The 27,372-nt window shown below is 53.4% G+C and overlaps 3 protein-coding genes across 12 annotated transcripts; 2 read left to right on the top strand and 1 right to left on the bottom strand.

The window, feature by feature from the left end:
• The first annotated feature begins 386 nt into the window (after positions 1 to 386).
• On the top strand, positions 387 to 2,455 carry LOC118504968 (phenylalanine--tRNA ligase alpha subunit). Its single transcript, XM_036040099.1, has 2 exons — positions 387 to 731; positions 815 to 2,455. The coding sequence occupies exons 1-2, from the start codon at positions 453 to 455 to the stop codon at positions 2,024 to 2,026; spliced, it is 1,491 nt and encodes a 496-aa protein (XP_035895992.1). The 5' UTR covers positions 387 to 452; the 3' UTR covers positions 2,027 to 2,455.
• On the bottom strand, positions 2,144 to 5,012 carry LOC118504969 (saccharopine dehydrogenase-like oxidoreductase). 4 transcript variants are annotated; one of them, XM_036040103.1, is made up of 5 exons: positions 4,606 to 4,763; positions 4,351 to 4,470; positions 2,882 to 3,731; positions 2,464 to 2,823; positions 2,144 to 2,391 (listed from the first exon to the last, which is right to left on the bottom strand). In XM_036040103.1, the coding sequence occupies exons 3-5, from the start codon at positions 3,709 to 3,711 to the stop codon at positions 2,289 to 2,291; spliced, it is 1,293 nt and encodes a 430-aa protein (XP_035895996.1). In that variant the 5' UTR covers positions 3,712 to 3,731; positions 4,351 to 4,470; positions 4,606 to 4,763; the 3' UTR covers positions 2,144 to 2,288. The 4 variants fall into 4 exon arrangements, with proteins under 4 accessions (XP_035895996.1, XP_035895993.1, XP_035895994.1 ...); XM_036040100.1 differs by lacking the exons at positions 4,351 to 4,470; positions 4,606 to 4,763 and adding an exon at positions 4,858 to 5,012; XM_036040101.1 differs by lacking the exon at positions 4,351 to 4,470 and having other exon boundaries at positions 4,508 to 4,864.
• Positions 5,013 to 5,404: 392 nt separating this feature from the next.
• Positions 5,405 to 26,719, top strand: LOC118504967 (baculoviral IAP repeat-containing protein 6). 7 transcript variants are annotated; one of them, XM_036040096.1, is made up of 21 exons: positions 5,405 to 5,893; positions 6,575 to 6,916; positions 7,029 to 9,834; positions 9,903 to 10,129; positions 10,195 to 10,416; positions 10,708 to 10,824; positions 11,348 to 11,873; positions 11,959 to 13,934; positions 14,026 to 14,830; positions 14,902 to 15,275; positions 15,349 to 16,405; positions 16,486 to 17,200; positions 17,278 to 17,521; positions 17,593 to 21,540; positions 21,607 to 21,773; positions 21,863 to 22,630; positions 22,704 to 22,946; positions 23,011 to 23,194; positions 23,269 to 23,452; positions 23,521 to 23,765; positions 23,852 to 26,719. In XM_036040096.1, the coding sequence occupies exons 2-21, from the start codon at positions 6,739 to 6,741 to the stop codon at positions 25,486 to 25,488; spliced, it is 16,623 nt and encodes a 5,540-aa protein (XP_035895989.1). In that variant the 5' UTR covers positions 5,405 to 5,893; positions 6,575 to 6,738; the 3' UTR covers positions 25,489 to 26,719. The 7 variants fall into 7 exon arrangements, with proteins under 7 accessions (XP_035895989.1, XP_035895988.1, XP_035895984.1 ...); XM_036040095.1 differs by having other exon boundaries at positions 10,708 to 10,920; positions 21,863 to 22,597; XM_036040091.1 differs by having other exon boundaries at positions 10,708 to 10,920.
• The last annotated feature ends 653 nt before the right edge of the window (positions 26,720 to 27,372 follow it).

Genomic DNA, 27,372 nt, shown 5'->3' with positions numbered 1-27,372 from the left:
AAGACTTGAAACACTTGTCATTGCGCTGCAGACAAAAGCAAACAAAAAAAAAAACAACAACAGAACACACTCACGCTCCAAAAAACACGATGTATCATCAAACTCTTTATATCTATTGTATGATTTTCTTATGCTAATTATGCTTCACCTAAATACATTTCAAAGAAAAACTAAGGCCTTTTAAAGTGATTTCGATTTATGCTGAGTGAAAGAAATTCAATTACCTTCGTCGTTTCGCTAATTTCTGTTAAAAAAAAATACTAAATTACCCTAAAATTACTTGCTAACGATTTCGGAGGTAGTATTTTCAAAAATTCGAACATGGTTTTTCGAACAAGCGCACACCTCTTCTCTAGTCACCGTGGCACTATGACACGCGGCATGTTATTTGTAGATCTTGATTGCCGGCTCGACAACAAAAGAGAGGCCTCGTTGGTGCAGTTTTCACGAAAATGCAGGACATACCGGAACGGATTCTAAAGTACATTGCCGACCACGGGGAGGTGGATACGCTTGATCTGGCCGCAGTTTTTGGTGAGGATCATCAGAAAATAGTGGGCGGCGTGAAAAGTATCGAGGCTACCGGCGAGCTGATCCAGTGCGTGCCGAGCACACGCAAGTCGTGGAAGCTTACTGCCGAAGGACGGGACATTCTGGAGCATGGCAGCCACGAGGCGAACGTGTTTAAAGCTGTCCCGCAGAACGGCATACCGCAGGCCGAGCTGATGAAGGTGAGTAAAAACATTGTGCAAATCGGGAACGACAACAGAGCGTAATGAATCACGACCCACCCCATCCTTCCGTTCGACAACAGTGTGGAGGCAAAAACCCCAAAGCTGGCTTCAGCAAGGCCATGTCAAACGGTTGGATACTGATCGACAAAACCGGCGGTGCACCGCTCGTTCGCCGCAAGGTGGACACAATCGAGGATGAAGTGCTGGCGCACGTGAAAGCCATTGCGGAGGGCAAAGAATCGGCCGTGCCGGACGGTGTGAAGAGTGAGTACAAGAAGCGCAAGATCCTGGAGGAAAGCGTGACGAAAAGCTTCATACTCTCGAAGGGGCCCGAATTCGCGACCACCCTGAAGAAGCTAGAAACTGATCTGACCGTCGAAATGTTGGCCAGCGGTTTGTGGAAGGATTTGAAATTTAAGGCATACAACTTTGACGCGCTCGGTGCACCGCCCGGACGGGGCCAGCTACATCCGCTGATGAAGGTGCGTACCGAATTTCGGCAGATATTCCTCGAGATGGGCTTCTCGGAGATGCCAACGAACAACTTTGTCGAGTCCGGCTTTTGGAACTTTGACGCACTGTACGTGCCGCAGCAGCATCCGGCCCGCGACCAGCAGGATACGTTCTTTGTGTCGCACCCGCAGATGAGCGACAAGTTCCCGCTGGCGCTGGTGGAAAGTGTGCGCGACTCGCACGAACGCGGCGTGGACGGTTCGATCGGCTACCGGTACGACTGGAAGCTGGACGAGAGTCGCAAGAACGTGCTACGCACGCATACGACCGGTGTGAGCGCTAGGATGCTGTACAAGGTGGCCCACCAGCCTGGGGGCTTCAAGCCGGTCAAGTACTTTAGCATCGACAAGGTGTTCCGCAACGAAACGCTCGACGCGACCCATCTGGCCGAGTTCCACCAGGTGGAGGGCGTCGTGGCCGACTACGGCATCACGCTGGGCGATCTGATCGGTACGTTCAATGCGTTCTTCAACAAGCTCGGAATCACGGAGCTGGAGTACAAACCAACCTTCAACCCGTACACCGAGCCGTCGATGGAGATCTTCTGCTTCCATCCGGGGCTGCAGCGATGGATCGAGGTCGGCAACTCGGGAGTGTTCCGGCCGGAATTGCTTATTCCGCTCGGCGTTCCGAAGGAGGTGAATGTGATTGCTTGGGGACTGTCGCTCGAACGCCCGACCATGATCAAGTACGGGCTAAACAACATACGCGACCTTATCGGCCCGAAGGTGGATTTGAAAATGGTCCAGGACGGGCCGATCTGTCGCATGAATTGTTAAACGGTGCAACGGGGCAAATATACTTTGATTCGATTCCGCAAGCAAAAAAGGAGAGGTCCTGATGGCTCTGTTTCTTTCTCTTCCTGTTTCGGAGGATGATTAAGCGCTCTACTAAGGTTGGTTTTAAACTAATTTAATCTCATATTAAGAAACGAAAGATGTGACATGTTATGACGACTTAGCCAACCCCAACCAACCCCAGACGCTGCCGAAACCAAGTCATGTGAGTAATTTAATAAGTAGCACGATTATTAGCTGCTGTTTACTTGGAAGGTTTGATGACTTCGAACTTGAAGCCGTTCTTGGACAGCTGTTCGATTAAGCTCGTTTTAGCGTATGCCGCTCCGGGCGGATACACGCCACCACTGAAAAAAAGCAGTTCTCAAACATTTATTACTCGACCACAATAAAACCAAAGTGGCTGATGGATTACTTACGTTCCGGGCATTTTGTCACTCTCGCGCAGAATGGTAAGGGCGGATAAAATCAGCGCCACGCACGTTGCTCCATAGCCCGGATTCGTACCGGACACCTTGGTGACGATCTTCTTCGTTGGCGGGCTCTTGAACTGATCGGTCGGCTCGAGTAGCTTCTCATCCTTATCCCATCCTTCGCCCCGGAAGTAGATTGCAAACTGGGCATTTTCCATCGACCGCTCCGTAGGGCCTTCGTGCGATGCGTATCCAAAGGTGAACAATTTCGGGAACCGCAGCAACATTTGTCTGCCAAACTGGAAGCGACACATGATCGCGAATACGATCGCAACGAATGCCACTGCCAGCACCTGAATGATCGATCTGCAACGAAACGGTTTGTGAGTGAATTGCTCGCCACAGCAGCGTAAAATGTACATACTCAAACGCGACGTAAGCTTTCATTTGGATCGGGCGCTTCTTTTCCGTGTCGTAGAAGTGCCGTTGCGAACGCATCACCACCGAACGGTCGGAACCGGGGAACGGTACCGCCCACCAGCCGTTTAAGAAACTCGCCTTATGCACCACCATGCGATCCTTTAGGCGTGGCTGGAAGTTCGGCAAGCGTGTCTTGTACAGCTGGGTGCGCAGAGGTCTCAGCTCGTTGGCATGGGCCAACCCGTAGATTGCCGATTCCCAGGTGCCGTAGTGCAGGACCGCACCACCATCGTGCGGAATCTTCGACGTCACCTGCAGGTACGTTTCGACCGAGTTGACCACACCGTCAAACTCACGCTCCAGAAACACGGTACCGAGATCGGCCGGAATCGAATCGAAGCCGCAGGCCGACACCACGTAAACGCCACGCTCCTGTGCCTGCTGGTGGTGCTCGAGCTGCATCCGTTCCATGTACTGCGGCTCACCGCTAACGTCCACGTGGTGTGTGCCGGCTTCGATGCAAGCCTTCACCACCGGCTCCCCGTAGAAGCGGTACGGACCGCAACAGTTGATCAACACCTTGCACTGTTGGGCCATCTGCTTCAACGATTCGGCATCCTTCACGTCGGCCGTAATGATGGGCACCTCCGACAGGTCCTTGTCCGCCTTCTTTTCAATCTCAGCAACCGTCTGCTGGAGCTTATCCCGACTGCGCCCAGCAACACCCCATCGCAGCCCCTCCAGCAGCTTGATGCCTTCGTAGATGGTGTACTTGCCGGTGAATCCGCTTGCGCCAAAAATGATCACATCCAATCGTTCCTCTTTATGTTCCATCGCTGTGAATTAGGAGCGCCCTTCGACCGGTTGAAAAGAAAGCCACAGTGCACACGGTAAGAATAGTTTCACAGCCTACTACGATGCGTTTTCGATGTAGCATAGGACGGTAACTAACATGAAAACGCGTCGGCGATGAACTAACTGTCTAGAAGGCAGTGGTGCCGTTACATACGCTCGCTAAACCATGTAAATGGGATTGAATTGCATTCATCGGACCATGCCGGGGAGAGCACGAACGCGCGTAATGCAAGTGCCTGTTCGAACAGTCGTTTCCATTCATGGGAGTAGACGCCTCTACGCCAAAGCAGCCAATACATAATGTAGAAAAGGTGGAGGAGCGCAAATGTATACATGCAACGATTATTTTAATTTTTTTTCTCCCCATATGCGCTGTTGCTGCTGACTCACGGTCGAGAGGGGCTTTTGTATTAAGGAAATGGGCAAGTTTTTTTTTTTATTCTAGCTGGGTGGGTGATCTCCACCGCAAGTGTTCTTCTAAATCGCGTTTCGTTTGTGTTCTTTTTTTGTTCTCCCGGTGCGGTTTCCAGCGCATGATCTCATTCCACAAAGCTTAGCACAAATTGTACAGCGTCATCAACCGATTCGCACAGCTGTTTCGTTAAATAAACAATTTACCATTACGTTACGCCAAAGGAATGTTATAAAAATTGTGGCTTTCAATTTACTAAGTTCACTCGGTATGTGGTGGAGGCTAGTTACTATTCCAATCGATGTCTCTGTTTTGTGGTAATAGATCTGTAATCGCATTGAAGCCATTTTTTAAAATGCATACCTTACTGTAATTTTTTTCCTGTTTTTAACTGCTGCAAGCACGCTTATAACGCAGTACAGCAACAGGAAAAACACAAATGTGCATTACAAAACACGCACCTAAAGTAGGAGGGTACTATTTTAATCTGTTGGAGCCACACAAATTCCTTCGCAGGCAAGTACCCCAAAATTTGACCTCCGACACTGCGCCATCGGCTTACGTGAGCCGGGCGGCTGCTTGGTCGATCAGAATGATTTGCCGGAACAGCGGTCGCGCACGGGTGAACTTTGTACTGGATAGATTATCGCACTACGCTCTTCGCAATCAGTAATTACGATTAGGATACGAGAACGGTGCTGCAGGTTACTTACCAATTATCACACAAACGGCGACCGGTTTTATGATTTGCTTATTTCGTATAATCGCCGCTTTATAAGAAACTTCAACAGCGCGCTCGCCTGACAGGTGGAAACGAGCAGGTCATGCCATGGGGCGATGAAAACCGATGGTGTAAAAATGGCTCTGTTTTACTAGACCATTTTGAACTGGTGTTACCATTCGTTTTTTTGCAATTTGCAATCGTTTTTGTCGTCATTTTGTACTAAATGACATGGTGTGCAGCTATGAACACTAAAGTCTTCTACAGGCGTTGACTTGCTTGATAGTGTGGAATATATTAATTCATTCAATTTTATTAAAAACATACCAAAGGTTTATGGTTGTTCAGGATGAGAAATGTGAATAAAAATCCCAATTGTTCCCTCTCTTGAAAATTTTCAAACAATTTGGGCACTGAAAGATTGCGTAATAATTGCACAAACGAGTGCGCATCACGTTCGATCCCTCATGTCAAACAGTGTGCTGTCAAAATGTGACGTTTCTATCTGCCCTGAACCTGTACAAGCAATGTGACAAAACGGTTCTGCCACTCGCTCACACACACACTCATAGGATTTCTTCTGGTCTGGATCACTTATTTTTCTCGTCTGCAATAAGTAAAAATTTTCGTCCCAGTGCAGCAGCAATCGGCGGATTTCATGGAAAACGTTGTTTGATGAAAGCCGCCGTAACGATAAGCTACAAAACACCGCGTCCTGTCGTTCGAAAAAGTTTGCGTCGTCGGTGAAACGAATGAAAAATCTCTCGCGTACGGTGTTGAGCTACGACGACTACGACGACGACGACAACGGAGCGAGTAGCATTTTCCTTGTTGTTGTTCTTTTTCTTTCCTGAATTTGTCGAACTGGAAGTGGCAGAAAATTGGCTGTGCTCTCGGGTATCGGGTGTAAAACAGTTTCGGCGCGCGTGTTTTTTTTTTCTTTCTTTCTTTGCAACGGTTTTGTGATAAATCTCTGGCGAGAGTAAAGCATTTGCAGTGATCAGCGGCCATTGGTGTGTGCAAAATGTGTAAGTCCCGATTGAGATTTTCCAGTGAACACAGGAGGTAGTGTGCGTTGGGCACACTGGGGGTTTCTTGATCGTTTCATGATGCTGCTCGACTCAATAGGCCATGGTAAAGAATAGTTTGGAGTTGTGTGTGTTTGCAACGAAAAGAAAAGGGGAAAAAATCTGAATAAAAGGAAGAAGAGTGCTGCCGCTTGGGGGGCATGCTACCATCGAAGCTGGCTAGTAGGAAGTGGAAAAAAGGGCAACATTGCATGGCAGAACGAATCTGTATCCCCACTCTGCTTGAGATAGGCGAAGGGCTGTGAGTAGAAGGGAACCAGTGAAAGGAAGTGAAGGAGAGAAAGAGCGAGAGAGAGAGAGAGAGAACGCAAATGTCATCGTTTGACAGATTGCTCTCGAAACAAATGCACGGCTGTGCGGTTCGGAGTTATCTTTACCTGGCGACCGAGGCTTGCACCATTGTGTGGTGTACACGGAAACATTTTCACAGTTGAGCAATATTACAGTAAATTTCACGAATCGGACACGTAACTACCATGTGCTGTGCGTGTGACGCTGCCGTTTTCCTTTGAGAGCCGCATCCTTGTAGCATCGTTGCTAGGAATGGAGAATGGGAAGAAGATGGGAAAAGCTAATCAGGTGGTCTGTTCTGTTTTCTCTCGCTTTCTTTTCCGTCACCAGGTTCTCCGGACAGCAGTCTGCCAAACACAACGCCGGAATAGTTTGCTAATTAATTGTTAGTCATCGAGCAGTAGGCGGGGAGGGCGATTTCCGCAATCTTCCGGCCTCCTATAATAGCAATAGTTACGTAGCGACGGAGCGTTTCCGCAACGGCACACAACAGTATGGCCAGTAGCGACGATCAATGGCTGAAAGAGGACGGCTATCTGAATGTGGATGCTGAGTCGCGTTGGATCACGTATCATCCGTACTTGAACGTTATTATCGTCATTGGCAGCAACAGTGAGGTTAAGCTTCTGGATGTCAATTCCGGTGTCATACTACAAAGCTACAGAATATCGGGTAGGTTTTGTTTCGTTTCTTTTTTTCCTCCTTCCGGGCAGTGTGTTCAGCATTCGTTCATATCCATTTTGCGCTTGTCATTGATTTCGCTCCCCACATCCCTCTTTGACAGACATCAATTCCGTTCGATGCCGCTACTTGCCCCAGCAGGATAAGATTCTTATTTGGAACGGTCGCAACATTTGCATGCGCGGTGATTACAATGGCGTGCTGCTGCTGGACACTATCCTGCAGGCCCCCGTTACCTCGACCGACGATCGGGTGCGCCTGGAGTTGCTGCTCACCGAGGCGCACTTGTTCCTGCAGTGCCTCCAAAACCTGGAAGAGCACGGTCTGGAGAATATGAGCGACGTTACGAACGAACTGACGCAAAAGATCAGCGAAGCACAGTCGCACTCGAAGCGCGGTATTAAGGCACAAAAATGGGAAACGGTGTGTCTGGAGCTGCCACACTCCTCCCTGCGCATGGTGGCAAGCGGTGTGGTGATGCAGCTGCGCCGGCTCGACCAGCACATCCCAGCGATGGCCATTGCTTCGGCAATAAACGAACGATTGACGGATTTGCTTCGGGGCGCGCGGGTGAACGAGTCGGCCAAGTCGGTGCAACGATTTCAGATGTACTCGGAGGCCGCACGGCGCCAAACGTTCGAGGCGTGGCCGCACATGGACTACAAATGGGTGCTGCCGGATCAGATGGCTCAGGCCGGCTTCTACCATCAGCCGGGCGAGAATGGCAACAAGGATCGGGCGATGTGTTTCACCTGTACCGTGTGTCTCGTGTGCTGGGAGAAAACGGACGAACCGTGGAGCGAACACGAACGGCACTCGCCGGACTGTCCGTTCGTGAAGGGCGAGTTCACGCAGAACGTGCCGCTGTCCGTGACGTACGCAACGAGTCCGGCCATCGCCACCGCCGGATTCAGCCTGATCTCCTCCGGCGATCGGGGTGTGGTGTTCTGTACCGGCAACCCTGCCGGGGACGTAACGGTGTGGAACATTGAGCGACAGCTGACAAAGGTGCACGAGTTTCAGGTGAAGCTGCATCCGGACATCCTGACGACGACCTCGATCAGTCCGACGGCGACGGTCAACTCGCTCGAGCTGAACGCTTTGGCGGCGTACTTTGTCCGCTCGCCGGCGGGTGGAAGCGCACTGCAGCAGCGCCGTGCCTCGCTCTCCCTGAAACCGAAGATGCTCGGCACGAAGATAGTGGCCGGGGTGCGTGTGAACAGCACGGAAACGATCGACAAGGAGGACACGTACGATGACGCGTACGAGCACGAACCGGAAACGACGCTTTTGCTAATCGTGTACAACATTGAGGACCCGGCCATGGAGGAAGCGTCCCCGCCCGGCGCAGCATCACCCACACTGTGTGCCACCCCTGCCCAGACTGCCCAGGTGTTGCTGAATGCGGCCGGTGGCGGTGTTGGCGGTGGAGGGAATGCTATCAAATCGAATCTGTTTACTATCATGGAAAGCACGGAGGACGAATCGGTCAAACTGCTGGCCGAGCGATCCAACGCGCTGATGAACGAATTGCAGCACGCGAAGCAGAAGCTCGTAACGCAAAAGCCATCCTCCAAGCCGAAGAAGAAACACTACACGGATGTTAGCGAGCATGATAGCAGCAAAATGAAAAGTCTGTCAACAGTGGATTCGGCTGCGGCACCCACGACCACATTACCGTCCACCTCGATGAACATTGTGACGGATGTGTTGGCCACCGGCATAACCGTTAGTGTGCCGGGCACTGAAGGAGGCGGCGGCGGTACCGGAGACGGGGGCGGAGGAGGAGGAGGAGGAGAAGGCGGTGTTGGCGGTGGCGGGGAAAGTGGCGGTGCAGTTGATGCAATTTATTGCATACCGCTGCAGTACATCGAACTGCCACCGATCATGGTGGACTCGTGCGCCCAATACTACATCTCGGACACGGTTCCATCGAGCGATAACAGGTATCTTTTGGTGGTGGTCAAATACGACACCAGTAGTGCAGAGAACGCGGGCCAGGCAATCACCGAGTCTGTTGCGGATGATGCGGCCAAGGTGGACGACAATGAGGAAACTGCGGGTCCGCTTTGGCATGCCGTGCTGCTGCTGTACTTGCTGAACGAGGATGGGCTGGTGCGTTTGGATCAGCCGCTGATGTTGTGCTTGAAGCAAGAGCAGGTGCCGCTCGAGATAACGATGCTGCCCAAATGTGACGGCACCGGGCGGTACTTTGGTGGACCGGAAACTGACCAAGGCATCTTCGTGATGACATGTGCCGATGGGAAGCTGCGCATCGTTTCGCTAAAAACGTTCGACATCATCTCGGAAGCGTCCGTGAAGGATGATCGGTTCGTTTCGGCAACGTACTGCAAAAGCTTGGAGCGGCTGTGCGGTTGCACCGCCAAAGGATGCCTTCACTTCTACTCGTTCTACGATCTGGACGCGGACTCTAGTGACGAGCGCGACGAAGAGACCGTTGCACAGACGTCACTAGCATCAGCAATCGATTCCGGTGATAAAGTTTATGGAACGACCGGAGTTGATGGCGTGACACCGATCGACGTTATCGACAATAGGAGCGCCACGTCGACCGTACCACCGGCGGGAGTATCGAACAGCGACGGAACGGGTGGAACTACACCGCAGCAGCAGCAGCAGCAGCAGCAGCAGCATGCGCAACATAATCCAGAGGGCGATGGACAGGAGTGTTGGCTAGCCTTCCGGCCGGACGTCGGCAGCAACGTCAACCACCTGAAGATGCTGCACACGCTAACGCTGTTCAGCGAGCTGCTAACGCCTTACTCGGCTGAAGTGCCTGCCTGTTGGAATGAGCTGGAGCAAGCCCAAAAACAGCGGCGAAATCCGCAACATCTCCGGCCCGGCGATGACACCCATCTGACGAAAACTTGGCGTCTGCACAACGATGCGTACGTACCCGCTGATGCGATTGTTCGTGGTGTGTCCTGCGTTAATGGGCGTGTTCTCTTTTTCACAGCTCCACCTGGGATGAACACCTGATCGAGCTAAATCTCCCCAAATGCACCTCGCTCGGTCATATCGACTTTAAGTTTTCGCTCTATCAACCGTGCGCCAACTCGCCCGCGATTCAGGTAACGCTGCTCAAGCAAAAGTCGATGGGCCTGTGCACGCGCCGCAAACCCCAATCGATAAATCGCGTCGATGAGTCGATCAACTTTAACATCGGTGCCGGCGAAGGCAAGCGTAAGTTTTTGGCGTCGTTGCATTATGCATCCGCCCGTATTCACAACGCTTTAAATTGTTTCTAGACTTTGTAGAAAATCCGGTACTGAGTGAAGAGTATTTGCAAGCCCGAAATGCAGAGATCGTCGTCGGCCCGATCGAGCTGGCCTCCTGCATGGACCTGAGCGAGCAGGGCGGCTGCGTAACGCTCACCAGTCCGAAGCTGCTAAAATCCAAAGGTCGGAACTATTTGCTGCACATTAAAACAATGACGGATCTGTCGAAGGATGGGCAAGGCAAAACAAGAGGTAAGCAAGTTGTAAGTTGTAGGAAGGTTCCACTAAGTTAACTGAGCAGATGAACCTAGCTGAAATGGAATCGTTATGGAAGATCGTAGTGTAAATAGTGCTTTGGTTGTAATGGTGTGAAATTCGTATTCTCTGCCGTATCTCTCCATTGGTATGCGCGCTGTCGTATAACGCAGCACGACCGTGTAAAATTGACGAATAACAACCGATCATACTAACCTCTCTAAATCTACTCCACTGCTTGCTCTCTGTCTCGGTCTCGGTTGCTTCCGTCTCCGTCTCCGCGTTCAGTGCCGGCCCGGAAGAAGGGCATTACGAGCATTCTGCTGACATCGTTGTCGAACATCTCGTCGGCACAATCGAACGCGCCTCCCTCCGGTGGCGGCGGCGGCGGCACTGTACAAGTCGGTAAGGATGGCTCTTTGACGATTTTCCCCGTGCCCTCGCCGGCCGGGTCGTCCGCTGCGACGATCAAAACGCGACCCAATGATTCCTCCTGCATAGGTAAATGTTGCAACCGATGATTCGCATGTTCGGTTCGGTTGTCCTTCCTTCCTAGTTAGGGGGTTGCTTTGTAGTAGTTTATCGTTCGGTTGCAGGCAGTTTTGTTTCCTTCTGTAGTGGCGGTAGTTTCGCACCGGACGACGGATAGCTACCAGCATGTTGTGTGTGTCTGTGCCAGAGCAATTGCTGCTCGAGAAGCAGAAAACGGTTCCTATGTTGTTATCTCTCGCACCCTTTGCAGTTGTGTGTTTGTGTGGTGGTGGCGTACGGGGGTTTAAGTTTACTAGTTGTTAGTGAATTGGTGTGCCGTTTGCCGACACGGCCGCTGCCAGGAGTAACGATTAGTTTACGTAAATGTTAACGTTTTACAACACGAACCACAAACTCATTCCTCGATGCCTCGATTGCTTTCTTCCTTTTCCGACAGGGTGCGACTGGTTGAATGAAATATCCATCACGGTGCGGGCCACACGGCAGCTGTACAAGGTTGAGCACGAGCGTGCCCAACGGTTGGCCATGTTGGACTCCAACATGCTGCTGGAAAATTTGCTAGCCCTTCTACATCAGCAGCGCACGGAAGCGGAGGAGAAGCAGGATGTTGAAGCTAGCGGCGAAAAAGAAAATGCCACCACGGGCGGCACATCATCGTGCGCAGGTGCGGCACCGTCGCCGGATGAGAATATGATCGTAACGCAGCAGAATCTTGCGCTAGACATTCTCATCTGGATCGTCACGATACGTATGATGCGCTATCGCTATCCGAAGAATCCGTTCGCCAAACGGGCTGCCCCGACCGAGGTGCGGCACGTGGCGTCCAGCGATCTGAATGTCCAGCAAACGGAATGCGTGCAGATCATTGAGAAGCACCTCGAGCAAACGATTCGCCATTGCATTGTGCTGGCCAATCGAAGTATCGCGCACAAGTGTGTGAAATTCATTTCCCTTGCACTCGAGTGAGTATTATTGCTCTGGCTACACGAAAAGGGGCAAATGTTTCGACGACACAGTAATGTACTTTCGTTTCGTTTCGTTTCGTAGGGGAGCGCAAAACATGGTCGACAAGAACGTGTGTGGCGCGTTCGAGCAATCGCTCAACGATGCGATCGTCAAATGCTTGCCAGACATTGTCAATGCGAAGCATGCGGGCGCCTTGCGCTGGTTTACGCTGCTCGTGTCGGGCACCACCATGGTGGAGCATCATTCGGGGGTGGCGGATCACTGCATGCAGCTGCTCAAATCGGTGGCCGAAGAAATGCGCAAACGCAACAATCCGTACGCTGCACTGCTGCGTACCCGGTTCGGTCTGCACGGATCACCGTTCGACTCGGAAGTGTTCGAATCGCCGTCGATGGATGGGCGCGCAGCGTTTGGCGGTGGTGCTGCCGGAGGATATCCGTTCGGGTGCGGAACGGCTACGAACGGGCTGAATATGAACGGTGGTGGCGGTGGTGGCAATGGGGGTTGCAATAGTACGAGCAAAGGTGGCGGCACCAGTGCGAGCGGCGGCCCACCAATCGGTTCGTCCGTCCTAACCGGTCCGTCTCCGATCGATTTGCGGCTGATGTGCTTTGCGGACGGTGCCGATCTGAAGTGCTTGTTCGATCAGCTGCGCAGTCGCAGCATTGGGTCACACTTCATGGGTTTGCTCGAGGTTGAGCCGCTGCATTACTCTTGCTGTGCCACGTCCGATGCAACCCGGTTGGAAAATATCGATGCGAACGGCAACACCACCACCACTACCACCACGACTAGCAGCAGCACGGTGAACGGGTTCGGTGGTCCCGGTGCCGGTGGAATGGGTAACGGTATCACGATCGAGCCCGTGTCCGCCGCTGCAAACATGCTGCTGGAAAATACGGCCGGCGTTGGTGCGTTCACCGTGGATGTGAAGGTCGACATTCCGCAAGACGCACAGGCAGGAGAGCACAGCGACACGATGATCGTATCGTACCTGGGTTCGAGTCCGCAGCAAACTAATACCAGCGGCAATCAGGGCAAGGGTACCATCGGAAGCAGCGGCAGCACCAGCAGCACTGTTGGTCCTTCTAACAAGAAGTCTACCACCCAGTCCAGCGGGCTTGATAAGGAAAACATCGGTGATGCGTTGATGAACAATGTGAAAAACGTGCTTGTCGATAAGATTTTCTTCAAGGCACTGCAAACACACAAGCTAAAGTCGGCTGGAAATTCGACTGCTGACACCATTGGCTTCCCGACCTACCTGCAGCAATCGCACACCGATAACCACACCAAACCGCACGCCATCAACATCGGAAGTGAGGAGGAAATGGTGAAATTTGATCCGTTCAGCATTGTGGACGATGTGGCTACCTGTGTGCTGTTCAATCCAGCTGATCAAAAGACTGCACCGTTGATCATATCGGACACGGCTGCGGTGGAAGTGTCGGCTGGTGCTGCTGCTGCTCACGGCATAAGCAGTGCGGCCCGTGCATCGAAGGTGGTGTCCTTCGTGTCGAACGATGCGACCAATCTGGAGCTGCAGCAGGGGGGACCTCATACCTCGCTGCTGGACAACAAGATTCAGGAATATTTTGATGAAAAGAGCACCGCCGCTGAGGCAGAAAACGGGCTCGATCAGTCCACCGGCGGCGGCGGCGGCGGATTGCCGTGGCACAAGCTGCTCGCCAGCCCACCGAAGCAGACGATCGTGGTTGAGCGGATGCACTCGTCGGCCATTCGGTACGTGACGCTTGACTTTGGCGCACCGGTCATGCTGACGGATGTGATCATTCCGGCCCATTCGGATCTGGCCTCGCTCTCGATCGACGTGTGGTGCTTCGAGGAGGAAGCGGACAGCGTGCGGCTGGTCGTTTCGCAGGACATTCACTCGCGCACACTGGTGTTGAGCGATCTGCAGCCGCCTCCGATCTGTCGGTATCTGAAGATCACGATCACCGGCCGGTACGGAATGACGGCCACCCGTTGCCGCATACCGATGGGTTCGTTCTACGGGCATATCGTTATTCTGGACCGTGAAGCATACGCAGATCCGGGTAAGTGGCTGCGAAAGCATTGTGTGCAGGAAGTGAGCTTTTGATTGATTGTGTGTGTGTGTGTGTGTTTTTCTTCCCCCCTCCCTTCTAGTGATGAAATTCCTCCACAAAAGGAAACCGAACGTAGCGACGCAGCTGAAGGTGTTGAAAGCGTTGTACGAAGATGTCCACTGCCGGTACTGCTTGGCTAGCAGTAAGCTGATGGATCTGCTCGTGCCGTATCTGAACAGCGACGCATCGAACATCGCACACATGCAAGCGTTTCTCAATCGCATGAAAGATACCTCGTTTGGCGGTGGGCTGGGTGCCGACATGTACGGCACGTACGGCAGCACTGTGGGCGGCGGCGGTGGAAGCAGTGCTTCGGTCGAGTGCGCGAAGGTGACGGCGGCGTACGAAGAATGTATCGGATTTCAGCACCAGCTGAACGTGATTCGTCGCGTGATCGATCGCATAAGACCATCGATCGAGCCGAATCATCCGCTGCTGGTGCAACTGATGCTGCCAACACAGCCCGCGCCGCTAAAGACCGGTTGCAGCGATCTGAGCTCGATCTACACGGATAAGCTGCGCGTCATGAGCGAGTGCTTGATCGAGATAATATTGCAGCTCATAACGATGTACGGTGGCAGCAGCAGCAGCAGCAGCAGCAGCACGTCATCCTTTGGGGTGGCAATTGATCAGCCCAATGTCGATCGGCAGCAGCGTATGAATCAGGAAATGTGCAACTTGCTGTTTGACACGATGGTGATTGCCGGCGATGCGCATACACAGCTCGCGACCTGCTCTATGCTCGTTCGCCTGTGCTGTTTCGAGTCGTGGTGGGGCGATTTTCTAGCCGATAAGTTCTTGACGCTGTACTCCTCTCAGAATGAACGTATTTTCCCGCAAGATCGGTAAGATTGCCCTACTGCTAGCGTAGTTCAATGATAACACGTTTTTGGCCGTTTTACTGCTTGTTTTGCAGCGTGTTTCTGTTGCTAACGTATCTAGGACGGCGTAGTATCGCGATCGGCCGCAGCCGGACAACGGTTATCGATGCGATTCTGCGCAGTTTAGCCACACTGCTAGCACCATTGGCCGCGAACGGTGCGAGCGGTTTAAGCATCTGGTGCAGTACGGATCTAAACTTGCTTGGCTGGATATTGCTGTTCTTGTCCGTGTGCCTGGACGATGGGACGGAGGGTAGAAAGGATCAGAACAACATGCGCTGGGACTTTATGTCCGGCGAAACGGACATGGTAAAGGCTCGGATGAACATGAGCAACAGCGGGCTGCGCACGCTAACCCGATCGTTCAAGAAGCGGCTCATTCAAACGAAGCAATACAGTCAACTGTCGGGTAAGTTGGAACACGGTGCAAGCAATAAGCCAGTTTGTGTATTGTCATGCTATCTCTGTTCTCATGATTGAAGGTGCCACCTCGAAGCTGGAAATGGCCTTGAAGCAGCAAGAAAATCAGCTAAAAAAGCTGACCGTCAACATCAAGCAAAGTCTGGGCGATTACATTAATGAAATCAACAGCAAAATGAAGGAAATTGGTGAAAACGCCATTGCCGCCCCGTTGAGTAAGAACGAGCTGTCGCAGGACGGCAACAGTGTAGTATCGTGTTCGTCGAGCGGAAACCACACGGCATCGTCCATCGGCAGCAGCGTTGCGGCTAATGCTGCGAAAATCGGTGGAAAGTTTGTCAATCTTGCTGCTGCCGCTGGCGATCGTACGATACGAGACGCGTCGAACGAGGCGGGCGGCAGCAGCCATGCAGCGTCCGCTGCCAAGGACGATGGTGAGACTCCATTCGACACTGGGCTGAAGGCGATGAAAATCGACAAGATAATTGTCGTGATTCGTGGCCTCATTGGGTTGCTGCTGAGCATGGACTTTACCTGCAACATGGATCTGTTCCTTATCACGTGCAAGATAATCGCTCGCCTGGTGCTGGCCTGTCGACCGGCGCTGCAGCTGTCAAAGATCATTACCACGAACCAACTGTTGCAGCTGGTCCGGATTGCGGTGTGGGAAAATCAACAGCAACCGTGGACAGTGCACGCCATCACCTGCCTGCTGCAGGATGTGCTGGAGGCCGATAAAAGCTTTAAGGATGCGGACAGCGATTCCTCCGATTCGCCGGGCGAGGAAGGTTCGGCGACGGCAGGGGCAGCTGCAGCCAATCCGAACGGAGCACCACCTTTGCACTCGATGCGGCCACCGGTAGAGGTACCTTACAAGCAGCAGCAGCAGCAGCAGCAGCCGCAGCATCCCTTGCAAAGTACGGCACATCATGTTTCTTGCGATCTCAGTTACGCCGATGTAGCGAAGAATCAGCTGTCGTCGGTGGTCGAGTGCGATGATTCAGAGTTTGAGGAGATATTCATCATCAATGACATATATTCGGCTCGTGAGAAGCGGTTCCTCAAGCGCGATATCGGTTCGTTTGCTTCCTTCGCCAGTAAATACAGCATCACGAACAAGTAAGTTGGTTGGTGGGGGTTTTCGGTTGTCGTCCATTTCTGTCTAAACATGATGCTTCTACACCGTTTGCATGTTGCAGAACCGTGTCGGCTGCGATGGACGCTCGACTTGAGATGGGCCTGGACACTAATGTGGAGATCGTTCTTCGGCGCCTTACCACTCGGTCAGCATTCAATCTGATCAGCAGCTTGCCGCACGTTTCGATGATGCCCGAGCAGCTGGTCGGAGCGGCGGGGGTCAGCACGTCGGGACAGCCATCCGAATCGGCTTCATCCGCATGGCCTGAAACCATCATGGACGTCTGGTCTGGGCCCGAGTATCTGCTGGGCACTGAGACGAACAGCATGCTGACGGAAGTGTTTGACAAAATTCTTTCCGACTTGCATCAGCTCGATTCGTGGCTCAACTTGGAGAAAATTCTCCAACTGTGGTTGACGCTGAACGGCGAAACGCTCGAAAACCTGCCGGGCAGCAATGCGACCGGACTGAACCCGTACTCGTTCCCGCGCATTCCGTTCGGCGATCGGGCGGTGCGCGGACTGCTGAAAGCATTGGCGACCCATCCGAACATCAAGCTGCGTGCGTGGTGCCTTGGCTTTCATTGCCTGAATTTGGCTTGCAAGCCGCACTTTGAGGCGGATTGCATTGAGGCGATGTCCACCAGCAGCGACAACCATTTCCGGCGCATGGGCAATCTGATCGTCAATGATGAAAACTTTGAAAAGATGCTGCTGCGCTTTTTCTCCGGCGCTGACCAATCGATGATATCCATGGATGGCAGCAGCAGTCGTTACGTGAGTATAGCCAAATGAAACGACCAAGCGCACATCGCAAATTGTTTGTTTGTTTTCTTTCTGTTTTCAAACCGCAGGCTGGGCCAACGGTGTGTAAGCTTGTGGTGGAGCTGTTCGTGTGGCTGGAGTTACGCTGCAATGTGAAGGACAAGTTGAAGCAAACGCTGCTGCGCGTAACGTTGCATCTGGTGCAGTTCGGTGGAGCGATTGCCAACCAGCAGGGTCCCATCGACGCCCAGAGTCAAATGATAAAGGAGCTGTTAAACTTCCTGTACGACAAGAGCGATTTGGGCATTGCGATGAGTGTGATTGAGTGTGTTTGTAAGTGGCGCTAGCATTATTCCTCCCCTTATTCCTCGGCACACTGACCTGAATCTTCTTCTGTTTTGCAGCCCACCTGGTTTACAATAACGTGGTGAATGTGGATAAACTGTACTGTCAGAAAACGACGGATTCGAGCAACTCGAGTGGCATGCTGGGTGGCGGGATGCGGTTCAGCAGTCTCTTTGCCACCGTGTTCAACGCTGAATCTAATCGTGCCTGTAAATCGGCCACCGACAGCTCACTGCTGGTAGATCTGCTAAAGCTGGCCTCGATTTTGGTTAATACGAAAAATCCTCACACCACCACCTCCGCCGCCGCCGCCGCCGCGGGCAGTGAGGCCGGATCGTTGGATGATGGTCATACCGGTACGCCCACTGTTGGCGTTGACAATTTGAACACATCGAGCGAGAGCCAGACGGATGAAATCAAGGCAGAACAGCAGCATACCGGCGCTGCTGGTGGTGGTGGTGGTGCTACAAGCGCAGGAAATGTTCCGGGCAGTGGGCCCAACGGTGGAGCTAATGCTGCCACAGCGGCAACCAGCGAGTCCCGCCCGAAGGTACCGTGCTTTGCGGACACCGTGTTGCAACACTCGCCGACGATGAATCGGTTGCTGAGCGCTCTTTCGCACTGCAACCATTCGTCGCTAACGATGCTGGTTGCGTCCACAGTCAGTTACGGTGCAACGGGTTCTGAAGGCAGCAGCAGCAGCGCCAAGACCATTCGCAACACGCACCCGGAACTGTGCACCGTGGCAGATGCCGTATTTCAGTTGCTGCTTTACCTCAGCCGCACCGCGTCCCAGAACGAGCTGGTGGTAAAGCCGCTGTTCGAGTACATTAACAACGCATCCAACGTGCGACACCCGATGCCGAAGCTGCACCTGTCGGAACCGTTCCTGTGGTTCATCCTGAAAGTGCTCGGTACGCCCGCGTCGGTTGCCATCTTTACCGAGCTGGGCGGCATACAGGTACTGTGCGAGAGCTTGGTACGCAGCAACCGGGCGCTGATAAACACGCAACCGAGCCTGGTGTCGATGATCATGCAGCGGCTGTCGAAGTCATCGGTCGGTTTACATGGAGGCATGGGTATGGCGGGTACCGGCGCGGCGGGAGCAAGCGTAATGGCGGGTGGGAACTGTGGTGGAAGCTCATCGAAGAAGAGCACCCCTGTCATAGCGACGCCGCGGAACGAGGAAGGACTGATCAACTTCGCGCCCTACTCCACCATCACCTCGGACAATCTGTCGGTGCAGGCGGCGGATGTGTTAATACAGGCGCCGCTCGCTTCCCACCGTCGGGCGCGTAATCCGGCTTGGAGTTATCTGTTCTACCCGAACGAATCGAACGTCGATCTGACGATCACACTGCCGACGGCTGTGCTGCTGAAGGAGGTGCAGCTGCAACCACATCTGGCGACACTTGCCTCGTGTCCTTCGGCGGTAGCGATCGAGGTGACGCGGGACAGCATCCTCGGTCCGATACCGATCACGCAACCGATTTCGACTGTCGGCATGACATGCATTCGGTTGCGCTTTGCTCAGCCGGAAATTGCCACGAGCGTCATCATCCGGCTGTACCGTCCGCGGGACGCACTGAACATTGGATTGACGCAGATATCCATTCTCGGAACGACCACATTCGGGGAGATGATGCCACAAACGGCAGGACCGTCCGGGTTCGGTGCGGGATCGATGCAAAACTGGCCCAGCTCTTCGATTGTAGCGATTGGTGGAGGTTCGGGATCGACCGTGAACCTCAAACCGTCGAACGATTTGTGCAGCTACCGGAAAGCTTTCGGTTTGGTCGATGCGGATGAAGGAGTTGGACTGGGCGCTGCTGGCGGCAGCTTGGACGACGATCGTTCGGCCGGAGCGGCACGCACCAGTCTCGGCTGGTTGCGCGTACTGACGCAGTGTTTCAGCGTAACCATCTACTACGCCGATCAGCAGCTGGCGAATCGTGTGATTGCGGCCGCCAACGAGGTGACCGGGTTCCTGGAGGCTTGCTGTGCGTTGCTCAACATCGCGCCGAACAGTCCGAACGACACGCTGCAAAATTTGGAAACCGTACTGCTGAAGCTGGGACTGCACAGCCGTGAGATGGGCTTGCGGCTGATCAACACGCTGCTGAAGCAAAGCATTCCGCAGACGTTTCAGCTTTCGAACGACTCGATCGCCGACCTGCTGTATCAGCTGTGTACGATGCAGAACGAGCACACGCGCGATCGGCTGCAGGCCATGCTGGACTGGGTGCTAACGCTGTACGAGCGATATCAGCAGACGATGGGCGCGATGGGAGCGGGCAGCGGCGGAAGCACGCTCAATCAGCACCGTTTGGCGCTGCACGCGACCAACCCGTACAGCGGCTTCGTCAGGTGTTTGGCCGCCATTCTGTGGCAGGTGTTCGCCACCGACCTGATTCCCGATCTGCTCGATATGGTCACGCGGGAGCTGTTCGATGTGCTGTTCAACTGGCTGCAGGAGCTTAAGCAGCAGGAAGGCGCAAGCGGCGGTGGCGGTCCTTTGAAGAAAGCGATCGACGCACTGCTCTGTTCGGTGTGCTGCATTCGGCCAGAGTTTTTCACCATGCTGCTGCGACGGATGGGTGTGCTGGTGCCGAATCTGTCGACCGATCTGACCGCCTCGATCTCGGACGACCGTAAGGACGGGGAACGGCGGACGGACGACAGCAAGCAGGAAGAGTCGGACACGACCGAATGGTACAGCCATCTGGTGATAGAGGATATCGCCTGCCTGGACCTATCGAGCAGCCAGCTGGCCACGATTGCCATGGCCAGTCAGTCGCCGCTTGCCGTACAGCAGCTGATCGATTCCGGGCTGCCGAAGCTGCTGAACTCCGTCATCCTGGAGTTTTGCCGCCGAGCGACGAACGGTTGCGCCGAACGGCTACGGCGTGGCGGCAGTTCGTCTGCCAGTGCGTCGCCCGAGGGCTGTTTAACGGACGCCGACAAGTGGAGCGGAGGGGAGGCGACTGAAAACACGCCCGCCCTGCCGATGGTGAACATACACAAGGTGACGGAGATTTTGACCTTCTTCACGGACATGTGCTCCGAAGGACACATGCGCGATTGGCTGGGCAGCCACGAGGGTGCGATCTTCTGGGAACCGTTGCTGCTGTTGCTGTGCAACAGCCAGCTGGCGAACGTGACGCGCGATATAACCACACAGTCGTGTCTCGAGCTGGAAGAGTGCTTCATCAAGTTCCTGTCGCGCGTTACGAGCTGCCATCCGAAAAATCAGGAAGTGTTGACAATCAACCTGATCTCCGTGATACGCAAGTCTGACCCAGCGGAAGAAGCGATGCACAGTGCCGATGGTGGTGGTGCTGCTGCTGCTGCTGCCGCACCGTCCATGTCCAATCCGGTATCGCGAAACTGTATATCCGGCTTCACTCGTCGCTTGCTGTTGCAGATTTTGCTCGAAAGCGAAAAGATAATGGTGGCGGTGCGTAGCGATCTGCCGCTGCTGCAAAGCAAGGAAGCAAACGGTGGAACGGCGGGTGGTGGTGGTGGGCTGTACAACTCCATTGCCAACCATCCCTCGAAGCGACCCAACGCACATTTGATGCTGTTCCAGCTGAGCACCAACGCCAAGTGTCAGGATATTTTGGACCAGTGTGCGGCTGCCGTTTATCAGCCCATCTTACCGTCGGCCGTCCCAGTGTCCACCGGGCCGGCTGCTACCGGTTCCCCATCCTCGGTTGTTGCAGCTACGGCCGCCAGCTCCGCTGCAGGTGTGACTGCTGCATCATCTTCCAACACCGGGGACCTGCCGTTGCTAGCTGCCAGCAATGTTAGTGGTCAGCCGCCCATCGGTTCCTCCGCGGCCGGGCAGAGCAACGCACAAAGCTGCCGCGAGAGCGAACTGTGGGAGCTGGGAATGGGGCTTGAGTTTCTCAGCGTTGCAGCGGGAGTGACGGCGAAGGATAAGCGGTTGAAGGAGGCGAAAAATCAGGCTACCACGATGCGACGAAAGGATCTGCTGTCCATGTTCAGTAAGTACAAGCGTCTACCATCGGACCTTCACAATTTTCCTAACATGTCGTTTACCATTTTTGTAGAAATCAAGATGGACGACTCGAAGCTGTCCGCACCGGACGGTATGTTCCTGACGCACTCAGCCGTACCGGAAGTTATCATAACGAGCGATACCACTATCTCGCAACTGTTGACCATGCTGAAATCCGCGGGAATATCGCTCTCCATACCGTGCATCAATCTGAACTTGGTAAATCAAATCTTAGCACAAGACATGTTGTTGGGGTTTATTTAACAGTCTCTTTGCTTGTCCTGTTTTTGCTGTTGTTGTTGTTGCAGATTGATGCCAAAACGAGACCTACAGCCGTCGATGCAACGGGTGGAGAATCATCGTCTTCATCGTCCGGCGCGGGATCATCGGCGTACATGCGTGCGACCGAGTTCCTGCCCTTACCATCGCCGCTGCAGATATTCTCCAGCCGGGGCGGTCTCTCGCTGCTGGCGCACTACCTACCGACCGTGTATCCCGAGATGCCGAAGTGTAACGCGCACTACCTGGACAAGGACCGTAGTCCCGCGGGAGGGGTGGGCGTGGGTAGCGCCGGTGCCGGCAACGAATGGGTCAAGCTCGAGCAGATGGACGAGATCTACGAGGACGTAGATGATATGCCGGAATCCTCCCCGAAAGCGCAATCGATAACCGCAATTCCGCAGCATTCGCTCGCCGCCTTCGCACTGTTCCTGAAGCTTCCGGCCTACTCGGAGGTGCTGCTCAACGATACCGTCCGGGCGCAGTGTTTGCTGCGCCTGATACTGGGCGTTACGAGTGACGGCGAGGGTAACGAGATCTACAGTCTGCCGCTGTCCAACACACTGCCCACGTTACCGTTCGAAGTGTTCCGGCAGCTGCTAGAATCGTCCCCACTCACCACGGACGATGGAGTGTTGCTGCGACGGATGGTGATTGAGGTCGGTGCGATACATCTCGTGTTGAACTGTCTCAGCATCTTCACCCACCATAACAGCAGTGGATCGGTGTTGCTGCGAACAGGTGCAACGACATCGTCCGTACCGGTAAGCACTAGCAGCACCAGTGCGCCATCTAATGTACGTGTGAAACGCCCAAACAGACGGGTGCCAAATGTTCAGTACTTTAACACGTTTTTCTCCCCTTCTGCAGGCGTTCGTCTCGCTGTATCAAGGAATAGCCAACGCAGGCGGGTCCAACAAATCTTCCTCCACCATGACTGGCCACGCAACCGCGAACAGCACAGAGGATCAGCTGAACGCCGACGATAAGGGGCACATGTATTGGGCCAAGGGGACCGGTTTCGGTACCGGTTCGACGCAACAATCCTGGAACGTGGAGCAGGCTCTGATGCGGCAGAAAAGCGAGGAAGAACACGTGACCGTGCTGTTGCAGGTAATTTTTTGAACGTAATGTGGCTTCATTACGCATGAGTGACGGGCAATTCGTTGTTTTGCAGGTACTATCGAGTTACATAAATCCTGGCTGCAACAGCTACGTGATCAGCAGCTCGGGCACGGAAGAGTTGCATAATTACAAAGATTCGTTTGAATCGGTCGGCGATCTGCCGCCCATCTTCCTCGATCTCATCCAGCAAAGTTGTCTCATTCCCGCCTTAAGTTCCTATTTGCGCAACGATTCAGGTAAGCGAGCGTGGCGGTGGCCCGTGGTTTGTTGAGGATGGTGTGCCGAATGTGAATTTTGCTCCTCCTTTCAGTGCTGGACATTACGCGTCATATTCCTCTGTACCGCGCCATCCTGCAGCTGCTGCGAGCGATTTCCGTGTCCAACCAGCTGGCGATGCTGCTGGTGAACAAGAATTCGAGCGAGAGCAAGCTGTCCATCGCTGGGCTGCTGTCCAACATGAAGGCCTGCGTGGATACTTATGCGAGTCGATTGAAGTATGTAACCTACGGATAGCTTTTGATAATAGAACAATTTGATAATACATTTCCGGTTTCGTCGATAGGGTGAACAAAAAATCCAACCTGAAAGGACAGACGCAGAAAATTATCGTCTCGTTGGACGATGGGGATGACGAAGGGCTGGCACTGATGATGCACGACATCCAGCTGACCTCGCTGCTGGTGCAGAACGCCACAAACATTGACACCGCGAGTGCAAATGACGAGAGTGAGAAGCAAACGATTCCGCGGCCAATCACAAAATCGGTGGAAGACAAGTATCTGGAGATAATGAAAGCGTTACAGTTTGGTAAGGACCATACGTTCACACACACACGCATGTTGAACGCCTGGGAATGTTGTTCGTATTAACTATTTTCCATTTGCTTTTCGCAGACACCTACGAGATGATTGCCGAATCGGAGAATGGCTATCGGTTTACGATATCGCACCACTTTGAAACGAACGTTCGCATGGCTGGGGACCGTGGTCATCCGGGGCGGGTGAAACGGTTGGCACAGGAAACTGTAACGCTGTCCACCAGCCTGCCCCTGTCGTACAGTAGCTCGGTGTTTGTGCGCTGCGACACGGATCGGCTGGATATCATGAAGGTGCTGATCACTGGACCGGCCGAGACGCCGTACGCTAACGGTTGCTTCGAATTTGACGTGTACTTCCCACCGGACTATCCCAACTCGCCGATGATGATAAACCTGGAAACGACCGGGCGCAACACCGTCCGCTTCAATCCCAACCTGTACAACGATGGCAAGGTTTGCTTATCGGTGCTGAACACGTGGCACGGCCGGCCGGAGGAAAAGTGGAACGCGCATACGTCCAGCTTCCTGCAGGTGCTCGTGTCCATCCAGAGCCTTATTCTCGTGCCCGAACCGTACTTTAACGAGCCCGGGTTCGAGCGCAGCCGGGGTACACCGACCGGCACGCACAGCTCGCGGGAGTACAACAGCAACATCTATCAGGCGTGCGTGCGGTACGCGATGCTGGAGCAGTTGCGCCATCCGTGTCCATGCTTTCAGGACGTCATACACGCGCATTTCTGGCTGAAGCGCAACGAAATCTGCAACCAGATCGAGGAATGGATTGCCGAGCTGAGCCATCCGCTGCAGCACGAGCGCACGGGCCGCACCATCTCGTTCAATGCGATGGTACTGCGGCGCCAGTACAAGCAGCTGCGCGAAGAGCTGGCTAAGCTGTCGCCTCCGGACGGGCTGGAGGAGGCGGACTATCCGTTCAACGCCGGAAGCAACATGACACCTACCACACCGTCGTCCACCGCAGCCGCCGGTGGTGGCACCACGAACGCCACCGTTCCGCTTCCCCCGGCCTGTCCGGCCGGATCGCTGATGCATTCTTCGTCGTCGTGTTCGTCCTCCTCCTCGTCGACGTCTTCGTCCTCGTCCAGCTCGTCGTCCAGCTCGTCGTCCTCGTCGTCGTCCACCTCATCCTCATCGTCCAATTCGTCGACCCACAGCCAGCAGCAAGCCGTCGTCATGAACGTCGTGACGGATAGCGGCGCAGTGGACGGTTCCGAGAGCGTTCTGCTCCAGGCAGGCGATGGCGTTACGGGCAGCGTCGAAGACGTGAAGGATGAGGCGCGCGGTGACGGTGGCATGATGACGGAAGAGGTGGCCGTTGTGTTTAGCGATCATTCGGAGGAGCCGGGTAGCGAAATCAATGTCCATTCCGGAACGGGTTGTTCGGTGGGCGGTGGTGGAGGTGGAGGTGGCGGCGGCGATTGCAGTGAATCTTCATCCAGCGGCAGCAGCATCGTGACGGGCGTTTCGGCTGGTTCTGTCGATAATAGTAGTAGCAGCAGCGAGTCGACTGCCGTTACCGGTGGCCTGTCCGAGGAGACGGCCGGATCGAACCTGCTGGCGACGACCGCCGACGACGACATTAGCAGTATCAACAGCATCGAGAAGCCGATCGGCGCTAGTGGCAGCAGTGTGCACGAATCCCTGGACGATGAGGCCGACCTGTCGCTGGAGGAGATGGCACTGTCGATGGTTTAGGTAAGTCTCGGCGTCGGTCCCGCGCAGGCTCTACACAGCACATCGCACCCCAGAAGCACGCGAAGGAAGGGTAGTAGAAAGCCGGTAGTAAATTCAAAACCTGATTGTTGTGTATGTTTAAGCGCCAAGATCTTCCGCTCCGGATTGTGGAGCGTGTGCATGTGTGCCACAGATTTCGAGAGAGTCAGCGAGCGAGCGTACAGCGTGCGTGCGTGTGATGTGATATAATTAGTTTTGCTAATATGAATTCGCGAAACAGCGGGTGGTGGGCTTTCGATCTCAAACGGAAACTGATCCCACGGCGACGAGAGCACACGATGAAGTACGGGATGCAGCTGCAACTCAAAAATGGCGTGTGGGTTGGGTGGCACAGCTGGGTTGAGCGGATAAGGTAGTAGTGGTAGGACGCAGCATAGAACGATAGGGTTATGAGCAGCGAAAAAGGAAGCAGTCGTGCATTTTCTGCTTGTGCGCGTGTGTGTGTGTTGGAATGGGGGGCCCCTTTAATAGACAAGCCATAGGAAGGAAGCCGTAGGTTAATCATCCAGTAGTGTAACACAAGTCCATTATTACTGTTTGTTTCAGCATTAGACACAGGGGTCATTACAGTTTTAACTCACTCATGAGAAAGACACTAATGTTGATGTTTTACTTTGGGTTTACGAATCACATACAGCAATACGAGACAAACGATTAGTTTAGCATTAAATTTAATCTTAATTTAAGTATCTTTTGGGCCCGATCGGTCGACCAGTGTCGAGACGCGTATATGTATAGCTCTCAACAGCACCGACACACTCTCGCCACCAAATCTTAACATCTGATGTATGATCGTCCTTATGATCAGATCTTTATCTTCATTGTTTACTCGCGTATTAATTATGTTCGAAACGATTATCAATCTGTTTGTTCCTTCGACACAGAATCAAGCATAGTAGCAGACTATCGGGCGGATCTGTCCGTTGAGAAGCGACAGGCAAAGAACGTTGATCAGGGAATAAATCACTGGGAAAATGCATACATTTTTGAACAGCAGCATAGTCCTTACATGTGTCTATACACTTACACAGCATAGAACGTTTTACAAATTTCACGGTGGAAACAGTCCCGCAAAACAAAAAACGCGAATAACACATGATATGATGGTGTGGTGTGGAATCAGCCTAACCTTAACATAACGAACGGAAACAACACACACACACACACGCAGTAATAAATGTAATTAAAATAATGCGTGCGTTTTCATAGTTGCTCTTTCGATCCGATAGACCAAGCTTTCGCAACATTTTAGATCTTTACTTGACATTTAATCGTGTTACATATAACATCCTAATGATCAAATGTATCAAATTTGTGGAGAGTATCATTTCGTCCAAACTTGAGCCAGCCTGTGGTGTAGGGATGGGCGCTCCGGTTCGGAATCACGATTCCGATCCGATCAAGCATATAAATGAGTCCGATCCGATCCGAAAGAACGATTCCGACCAGTTCCGGAATCGTTTTGATTCCGGACTCGTTTTGAAGAGGTGAAAACATGGGCTGATAATGATTTTTAGGCTTTGGTAATGCAAGCAATACCTTGGTATGGTAATGCAAGTGATTACCGAAGGAATGGTTCATTTTCGCCTACTTCACAGGTCATACGGGTCATACGCGATCAGTATTTTTCCTGCCACAGGGTCAAATCTTCATATGGCTTTGCACATACAGCCCCAGCCAGCCATGCACCTACCCCCCTCCCCCCCCCCTTCCCAGATAAAAAACCGGAGCGCGGAATCATGATCCGGAATCGACTCCGGCGGCGGAGCGCTCGGGGCAGATCCGATCCGGCAAATGGTCGGATCTGCCCATCCCTACTGTGGTGGGAACTTAAAGGGTATCGTA

The sequence above is a fragment of the Anopheles stephensi genome, chromosome 2 (assembly GCF_013141755.1).
Source record: "Anopheles stephensi strain Indian chromosome 2, UCI_ANSTEP_V1.0, whole genome shotgun sequence".
NCBI classification, from domain to species: Eukaryota; Metazoa; Arthropoda; class Insecta; order Diptera; family Culicidae; genus Anopheles; species Anopheles stephensi.
Note: the sequence above shows the minus strand (reverse complement) of the source record. Positions and strands in the feature narration are given on the sequence as shown.